Raw genomic sequence first — 9987 nt, forward strand, 5'->3', positions numbered from 1 at the left:
TAAGGTATGTGGGAAAGCTGAAAACTAGGTAATCATTTAATGAAATCCCTGCTGGCAGTGCTCCCTGCTTCCTTGGGTACTTTGAACGTGGTGTTAAATGGTATGTGTTGAAGGTGGTATTTTGTGAAGGTGGTTTGGGCATATGAATCTTGTCTTAATGAACAGCAAATTAAAAAGAGCTGAAAGGAGGAAGAAAGAGCTACTGTAATAGTGCTACTTTTCAGGTAGCCCTCTTAATCTTTTTGTCGTGATTTGTACAATCGCACTGTGAGCTGCTGACTGAAAACATCTGCACCTTGTCATTCAATGCCTATGTAATTTGTTGCTGAAGCAGTTGGTGGTTGGATTTTTAGTATACTATACTTTTCATAATGCTGATGCTATAACAGCACTGAGACTGGCTTGAGTCTCATGTTTGTCTCATATGTATGTCCTTTAGTCTTAGTTCAAACATCTCCCTATGGGCAGGTGCAGGCAGCAGTACCATTTTGACAGAGTCTCGTTACTACACATTCGGACGCACTTCTGCAGTGTCTGTTGGTAGTAAACTCCTGCAGAGCCGAGTGATAAGCTGCAGCAATCCTGACATCACTGCTACTGATGAGGAGGTCAGAAGCATCGTGTCATCCAAGGTAAGAAAATGAAGTCAACTATCTGGTGAATTGCAAGGGCCAAAACCTAAGAATCTAGAATTGTTCTTTGAGGGTTGGATCTGCTACTTATAAATGCACTGTATGAATCACCAGAAGCATGTGCTGTTTATCTGGTTTGGCACATTCATTCCAATTGATAAATTCTGATGTCTTTTGTCAGTAAAGAGAGCAAGAGGCAAGAAACTTTTTTTTTGCAGCTTACACATTCCACAGAGGGATTTGCTTTTTTGATCTGCCTCACTCTCCTGTTCTGTCTGACATTTAGGTTCTGTTCATGTCTGGTGACATGGGCTAGTCCAGGTTGCACAGAGTCAATTAGAGAAAAGGCTACACTGGGAATAGATTCACTTTCTGAAACGGGTGAAAGATTCCTCAGAGAGGAGATTATTTTCCTGAAAATTACTGACAATTTCTTCTTGTTTCTCTTAACTCTTGTTCTTTCTTTTTTTTAAATCACAGAGCCTGTTTAGCACTAAAGAGTTTCCTGTTAAAAAAAACAGTAAGCAATTTATATGACAGTGGACCGATGATTTTATTTTGGCTATAGTATGGATGTCACGTGAATATTTTGTAATAGGGTCTTTCCAAATACTTAATTCACCTACAGAGTGAATCACAGATTTCCTTTGTCTTTTCTATCCAGAACTACATATGCCATCAAAGTTTGCAGGATAGGAAGGACAATGGCAACCAAGAAGCAGGATTTTGCTTCCCTGATTGGCACCTGCTGCTTGCTGGTCTACAGCATCCACTGTTCATCTCAGAACTTTATGAGTACAGCTGTACTCAGCTTCCTGGGGAAACCAAAACCTGGAGTTCAGAGGAAGTTGGGAAGCTGTGCCTCTGACAAAAGCAGGATTTTTACCCCTGTGCAAGAAGCCTGCTCCTAGCTGCAGCCCTGGCAGAGCTCTGCAGCAGTATATCTGCTGAGCTCTGAACTGTATCACCCTTCCCTTTTCTTTGAGTGTTACATATTTAAAATACTGCTTCTCAAGCAGGTTATTTTCAGAAACTTTTTTAAGTCTTTTGTCCACTGAATTATCACGTGCCTCTCCAGTTAAAATGAATGGGTGCTTGTCTTCAACAAATTAAGCCAGAACTAGTAAGATGCACAGGCTTTGCCAGTCTGTTTGATTTGTTTATGTGGCAATGTGTATTCATGCATAGTAATTTTTAATAATGTAGATTTGAACTTAATAGCTTTATGAAGTTTACTCTAATGTATTGTGTCCTAAAAAAACAGAGCTCAAGGCATTTTTGATTTTTCCAAATTAATACAAAATTAAATTTGGTATTTGATATTACAGCTTCATCTCATTGATAAATGTAGCAATTTGCAGTGCTTGGGTGAGTAATGCCATTTCACTGCCTTTTAAATTAGTACTACTTTTAATGGAAGGAAGACTCCCAGATGCTAGTTAATTTCGGATGCAGAGCCACATATAAACTTGAAGGTCAGTTACCCTTGAAAGGGTGAATTTGTAGAGCTTCCAAAATACAACTGTAGTGCTGAAATTTGACACATGATGGCAGTGTTGGCATTTGCTCGCTCCTGCGGCTGCTGCATTCAGGTGGTCTTCGGCCTCCACTGAGAAAGGGGATGGGGAGAAGAAAAGAGCTATTTAGGTCAACATCTGTGCACATCTTCCAAAAAAACCACCGCTGATGCTTTCTTCTATGTTAATTAGCTTAAATTAATGTATTAACTTACAACTGTGTACTTTTTCTGGCCATACTCTCCAGCCTATGGATCACAGCTCCAGTCGGATGTCTTTCTATGTTGAAGGAACAAATGACATGCCAAATGTTTGTGCAAGCCCAAGACCATCCAATAAAAAGGTAGCCTACTACTAAGTGTGAGCGCACACATTATCAGAGCCTGGAGCCTCTTCAGGCAGTGCTTCTAAACAAGGAGAGGGGAGAGAGAGAACAAAATAACAAGTTTTATCAAACCAGGGTTTTGTGATGGAATATTGAATCAGTGGGTAAATGTTACCCAAACATTTCTGCTTCTACTCCAGAGTCTGTAGATTCTTTTCCAGGACAGATTTAGACAAGTAGCAGCCTGCCTGGATCCTCCCTTTGCTCTCTTTCTGAAGGTGTTAGGGCCTCAGTCTTTTTCCACTGCTGTTTACCCTTGGATACCTGCCTTTACATGTTGTTACAGTGAACTGCATTCAGAACTGTTTGCCATTTATTTCTTCTGTAAAGAATGTTTTTCTTTCCTCCTTTCTGTAGCTTTTAGAACCAATAAATTTCTTCCTATCTTGAGTATGTATTCCCAAATAACTTTTTAACACAGAAGATACCATATCACATAGATAACTTTTCCAGAGCTGTGTCTCATGTTTAGCACTGATCAGCTGGAGTGTCTTTGCATGAAGAAGCAGAAGAAAAGCTCTGCAGTGAGAAGTTCAGAATCTGAGTTACAATTAAGAGACTCTCCTTTCCTATTCCTGTTTATTGGTTTGACTTATGCCAAAAAGCATAGAGGTTTATACCCAGTCTGAGTCTTGAATGGGTTAGTATGTCCTATTCAATGTAAATAAGCTTAGCAATCTCATTAGTTTTATTGTTTGTGTCAGGATCAGAAAATAGACATTGCAGTAAATATTTAGTCCAGATTTGAGATTTCTGAAAGTTTAGATCACTGTGACTGGGTATGTTATGGTCAGATCTCACTGCATAGACTATTGCATCTGACTACAAACCTCTGTACAAGCTCTCCTGCAGTTATTGCTGTGTTCTCTCCCACCAGAGAGATGATCTTACTTTTGCCTTCTCTCAAAAAAAGCCATGGAAGTGTTAAACAGAAACAATAAGAGGTAGTGGGTAATGGGACCAAAGGCATTTCCTAGTTTGGTTATCCAGGTTTCTGAATCCACAGAAAAATAGCTTCCAAAGTCTGTTTGCCACCAGCGTTCTTTATATGTAATTTTGGTCAAATCTGCCTTTTCATCCTATAGGGATGTCCACACATCCGCATCCACCTGCTGATTCTCCAGTGTGGTGGAGTTTCCTACAGGGAAGAGGGGGGATTTTGAAAGTGTGTGTGCTGGAGGGAGGTTGAAAGTGCAAGATGAGCTGATTGAAGAACCATTTCCCAACACTCTGTGTTTATTATCTAGCATTTCCATGAGGAGCTGGCACTGCAGATGGTGGTTAGTACGGGTATGGTCAGAGAATCTGTCTTCAAGTATGCCTGGTTCTTCTTTGAGCTCCTGGTAAGATTTGACAGTGGTATTTTATAGCAATTTAATGGTGAAATCTAGCAGGTACTCCAGCAGATATTTAGGTGGGTGGTTATTCAAACCCAGCGTGAAAAGGAGAAGTCCCAGATGATGGAAGTAGAGCTAAAGAATTCTCCATATTCACCCCCTTTCCCCACTGACAGCCTGTGATGGCAAAGTCCTGCATGAACTACATGCACTGTAGCACACATCTTGCAGAAGGCTGAAAGTCAGACATCAAACTGAGCCCTTCCTTTCCTGTGAATTCCTGTTCCCCTCTTTTCCACTTTGTTAACAACATGAGAATAGTGACAGGGCTTCCCAAACTTACAATTTCACAGAGCCCTGAGGTGATGGTTATCAGTGGAAATTGATTTGACATACTGGTTTCCACTGGCAGCATATAAACAACCCAACGGCAGGTCAAGAGGTGGGAATTAATTCCAGAGGTGTCACTCCCTGTCTGTCATCATGAAAGGCAAAAGTTGCAAACAGCAACATTTCGTAGCTGCAGATGCAAGGGCCAGGGAGGGGGATACTGATTTCAGGTGCTGAGAGTAGCCAACTGCGTGAACACAGTGTCTGTCCATGTTCGAATCTTAGGCTCTCTTGTCATTGCCAATACATGTAGGATTTATTGTGGTGACTCTGAGAAGCTGAGAGTGATTATATTCTGGGAAAAACAAGTGAGAAACCTTACTTCTATGGATTAACTTAAAGAAGTATTTTTACCTCAAATATGGGCACTCTTTTTTTTCTTCCTATTTTGCAGATAAAGAGTATGGCTCAGTATGTTCACAACATAGAGAAACAAGACAACCCACGGAGAAGCCGGTTCTCTGATCGCTTCAAAGATGATATCACCACTATAGTTAGTGTGGTTACTTCAGAGATCGCTGCACTTATAGTCAAACAGAAGGTAAATACATGAAATAAGCACAATGGATCCTTGCTACTTGCATTACACTGAGCTGTATTTAATACCATTTCATCTTCAGCAGTGTCACTAAATTCAGCCAAAACTGAGGCAGTGCTCTCCCATAGAACTTAAGTGATAGCTGTGGCTGTGCAAGGGGCATCCTTGTGCTCCCTTGGCAGACCATTTGTATCTATTCAGAGTAGTTCCCCACCCTGCTTCTTGTGGCTGCAGAGTGCAGGGAGGGCATCTGCTTTGCCATAGACAGAAAAGGTTGGACTTCCATTTTCGCGGCAGTGCTTCTTTATGCCAAGTTAGCCACGACATCAAACTGTAGCCCAAGTAGGGCTTATTTCTTCTATCCCCCTTTCGATTACCCTCATTTCTACTGCATAGTGTTTTATTCCACATTTGACTTCTATGACAACAGTTGGCTATGCAATATGAAGGCAGTATTTCTCCTGGGGTTGCAAAATCCAGCCTCAAGTGATCTAATCCCAGATCTCTTTGAAGAGGTACTGGCTACATGAAACTTAAAGACGAAGTATAAGCCCTAAATCCCATTAAATTCTTTCTCCTGATGTATTTTAACAAGTTGCATTGTTATAATGGATTGTAAAGTTGAAAGGATCACAAAATGTAATTTTTATTTTAACATTAATACTATCAGCTAACATCAGCAATGTCACTCTGCACTGACCAATAGACAAAGTTAAAGCCATAGGTAGACCCTGGGTGACTGTTGTTCATTCCATTGTTGCAACCAACTTGTTTTCATGCCCCAGAGCTGCCAAATGCACTGTGCTAGCCCAGCAGTGTGCTCTGTCACAGGGCAGACCAGGCCGGAGAGCTGGCCTGGTAAGTCACTTTTCAATCAGATCAGTTTCCTGATTCAGTTCTGCATGTGTGTCCCACTGTGCTGTTGGGGAGCAGAAACTGGGAAAGGCCAAGGCTGGACAACTGAGGACAGGGAATGGCAAAAGTCATCATTACTGTCCACCAGAAAGTTCTTCCTGAAGCTTTACCCTTTGCTTAGTCCTTTGGTGGGCTTCCATGGTAGCCACGTGCATGTACAAAGAAATCGTTTTCACAGAAATATTTACTTAAGTAAAAGTCAATGACTTTTTGTTTTAAACATGTTGTGTAATAAAAAAATGTTACATTAAAAACACTTTAATGGAACTGTAGGATTTGCCTAGAATAGTATAGTATTAGTATTAGTATTTTATGGCTTTCTCACAAGAAATACACAGGTGTTTATGGGCTGTTATTTCTATTAGATTTTGATAGGGTGAGTGTATAGAGTCTGACTGTGTGAAAATGCCACTGCAGTGTTTGCAGAATTAGTGCCATTGGTTAGTTGTACAGAGCAGCAGTAGGTAATATGTGTCTTATTTTTAAATCCAAGCAGTAATAATCTATGTTTCAATACATGGTTGAGCATGTTAGATTGTCCTGGATTTCTGCAGTGATATCTCTGGCATATGTTAGCCTACACAGTAAGATAGTGGAAAACTAATTTTTTTCTTCACAATACAAAAATGTTTTGCTGTGTAAATTCCAGATCATAGGAATACATATATATATTCCTGAACAGAAACAGCAACAAAAAGGTTGAAAAATGAAAAATTAAATCATAACCACCCTGAGGTGCTGCATACCTGCTTTCACTCGTCAGAGACAAGAGTAGGGGCAACATTTTTCTCAGTCATCTCCTCTGACAGTCTTTAGTGAACCATCCTGAGGGCTCTGAGCATTTAATGTGTGCAGATCTCTTAGGCACCTCCAAAAATTCCTCTTCATGAACTAAATATGCTACTGAGATTTTATTATTTAAATTGGTATGTTTCAAGTAACTGTAACCTCATTTGAGAGGGCACCTGAAGCTCTTCGTGATTTTTACTTGAGGGGTGCACTTCTCTGGTAATCAGTCCAATTATAAAAATACAAGAGCTTAGCTACTAAATGGTAAAAGCCACAGATTGATCTTACCAGTATTTATTTATGATCAGTTTTAGACTTAAAATTTCTGAATAAAAAAACCCCACTTTGTGTTCCATTATCCAAGCCAGTGCAGATTTTTATTAGTATTTTAAAATAATATTTTATATTTTAGTACAGCTTTCTCTAAGGTCCAATTAAAAAAAAATAAAGTGGCATATGTAGGATTGCAGCCCACAGGGAATGCAGAACAGATCTCAAATTCCATTTCAGTGTTGTCAGCCCAAAGGTTTGCATAGGTAAACTTGTTCGTTCATCCTAAGGTATTCCTCTGTGAAAGCTACAACAGCTGAAATAATTTACAGGAGCGATTTTGTATAATTTTAACAAGATCACATAAATTAGAAGACTCAAACAATCTTGTCCAGTCTGTTCAATGAGATGGTTCTGTGACCTGTCCCTTACACTATTTTTTATGATTCTAAAAAGTCTTCCACCTTTATATGAGTTTCATACATCATAACTGCAATTCTTTTCTTTCCCTTTTTTTTTTAAGGAAAGTGAGCAAGCAGAAAAAATTAATATCAGCCTGGCATTTTTCTTGTATGATCTTCTTTCTTTAATGGACCGAGGATTTGTGTTTAATCTCATCAAACATTACTGTAATCAGGTAGGCACCATGCATGATTGTGATTTCATCTGGCTTATGGCCAGTCCGTTGTTCTGTTCTATTTGATTCATTTGTCCATCAAGATCCTTTGAGTTGTGTTAAAGGGTAAGGTAAATTTCCTATTCCATACTGCATATGCAGCGACTTTAAACCTCTTTTGATTTGTGGTCTGCAGAAAAAAATTGAGTGAAGGTTAAGGCTCTTTTAGAAATGTCATACCTTGCACTGCTGCAGAGCATCCATGGAGTCACTTTTCTTCCCTTACTTTTTTACATCCCTTAGCAGCAGGGCCTGCAGACCATATGAAGCAGCTTTTGGTCTCCGACTCTTTCAGTGCACTGCTGTGATGGACAATATTTGGATTTGGGAGAGGTTCGATCAAAATGATCGCTCTCTCTTTTTGGATTACAAGCTTCCAAAAATTAAAAATAAATTATATTTGCAAGATGTTGCTATTAATTTGTTTGTTGTATTTGAAGGGGAAAGTTTTTCTTCTGTTTTGTGACCCAATATACCTGCTGTAGATTTTCTGCTAAAGGAAGGCCCTCTGTCAGCTGATGGTAGGTAGGTAGGAGAAAAGGTGGCTGCCATTCTGGTTTCCTATAGTATGTGCAATCCTATACTGATATCATTGTTGATGTGAAGGGAAATGACAAGTCAACTAGTGCTCTGTGTTGCCTAGCAGGACTTTTGATGAATTTGCTACAGACTACACAGCTTTGTTTGGTTTTAATCTTTGTGTTATACGAAAAGGAGAAAAAGAAAGTATGTTTTTCTTTTAGGAAGAAAAATAAAACAATGGATTGTCTCTTGGGAAGTTGGTAAGCCAACTAGGGGTGGGGAAATACACCACCACTGCCAAACAAAGACCAGCTAATGGGTGGAAACTAGTTAGGTACAAGGAACTAATGAGCATTTTGATATATGCTGGGCTATTTAGCTATTTTTGCTTCAGGAAGCAGGATGTTTTGCTGAATGGCATAATAAATAGTGCATGCCCAACATATGACACTTTTTTAATTTGTTTTTTCTAGCTCTCAAACAAGTTGAATTCAGTCTCCACCCTGATTTCCATGAGACTGGAGTTCCTGAGAATTCTCTGCAGCCATGAGCATTACCTCAATCTGAACCTCTTCTTCATGACCTCTGCATCTGCTCCCGCATCCCCCTCTCCCTCCTTATCCTCCCAGGTAGGCATCCATCAGACAATATTGCATGAATGCCACATGAAGCACATATGTAGAGAAAGACTTATGTTGCTCTGTATTCAGATACTAGGTTAGAATTAGCCACTGTTGGATCAGGGAGAACAACTTACCCCATGAAAGAAAAAGTGCAGAAGAATAACAGAAGACTAAGGAAGTACTACTGCAAAAGTGCATCTACACTTAACATGACACAGATATGTGCCCCAAAAGAAACATTTACACAGAAAATTACTGTTAGGGTAGACATATGTCTATATGGAGTCTCCTTCTCTGGAGACATTCAAAACCCGCCTGGACACGTTCCTGTTTGACCTAGTCTAGGTGATCCTGCTCTGGCAGGGGGGTTGGACTGGATGGTCTTTTGAGGTCCCTTCCAACTCCTAACATTCTGTGATTCTGTGATAAAAGGTTTAAAAAGAACATGGCTTTGAAGGCTATTTTACAGTTGAATCTATATCCCATACATAGACAACCACAATTGTATTGTGGTATTTCAGTACCTGTTTTGGAGAATTATGGCATGCAGCAGTGCACAGCAAACTTTCTGTGCATTTGCCTTTTAGCTGAACTTCTTTGAACTTCTTTTTCTCCAAATGGATGTAGATAGGTTAATGATGAAAACAACTGCAGTGTTTCCACTCAGAAATCCTAAGTAGACCTCTCCACACAATTTTTGTGAATGTCCTCCTCATCACTTCTCATTTCTCCCAGGATGTCATTCCTGTGTACCTGCACATTTTTTCAGACTTGACCTGGTACTGACACAGCTCTAGACTCCCTGAATGTCAAGACCACTCATCCATCATCCTGAGCATGGAGTTCACAAATGCATGCAATAAAGAAATTGTTGTCTGACATGCCACACATCATTTTGCCACTTTTGTGCTCTTCTCCTCTACATTCAACTTACGTGGTATCTTGCTTTTACCACAGGGCAGACCCCCTAACAAAGGGTGGTAGCCTGGCTGTTTTCCACCTCAGTGGTCTTTCAGAATTCAGGACTGGGATGGAGCATTTCAATGCAATGCCCCATAATTGCGACAGCCCTTGGATGCAGGTAGATGAACCCAAAGCTAAAAATGGTGAAAAGTACAAAATCACTCTGTGTAATGGAGCAGTTCAAATTAATGATTTCTTTTTCAAGTGTCATTGCCAAAGAATTAGTTGGATGCTAAGATGTGCTACATCTCATACCTTAAGGATTCTGACAGGTCAATAATAGAAAATAATATTTTCTTGAAGTTTTTCCTGGTCTTAAAAGCAAAGCATGAAGGTCTTAAGAGCCAGGTTTTCACAGTACTTTTCCTTAATGCTCATCTTGGATGTCAAAGAACTCGAAATGAGACTCCTTTGCTTGTGGGGGCCGGGG

General features: G+C 39.9%; 1 protein-coding gene across 1 annotated transcript in view; it reads left to right on the forward strand.

The window, feature by feature from the left end:
• Positions 1–9987, forward strand: part of LOC104536311 (dedicator of cytokinesis protein 8-like) — a gene marked incomplete at both ends in the record, with an annotated part of 33284 nt that overhangs the window by 21032 nt on the left and 2265 nt on the right. Inside the window, 6 exons of the mRNA XM_010178879.1 lie at positions 469–632; positions 2397–2492; positions 3782–3877; positions 4656–4802; positions 7297–7410; positions 8445–8600. Coding sequence (XP_010177181.1) covers positions 469–632; positions 2397–2492; positions 3782–3877; positions 4656–4802; positions 7297–7410; positions 8445–8600 — 773 coding nt within the window. The remainder of the gene's footprint in view (positions 1–468; positions 633–2396; positions 2493–3781; positions 3878–4655; positions 4803–7296; positions 7411–8444; positions 8601–9987) is intronic.

Source organism: Mesitornis unicolor, unplaced genomic scaffold (genome assembly GCF_000695765.1).
Source record: "Mesitornis unicolor isolate BGI_N332 unplaced genomic scaffold, ASM69576v1 scaffold46242, whole genome shotgun sequence".
Lineage (NCBI taxonomy): Eukaryota > Metazoa > Chordata > Aves > Mesitornithiformes > Mesitornithidae > Mesitornis > Mesitornis unicolor.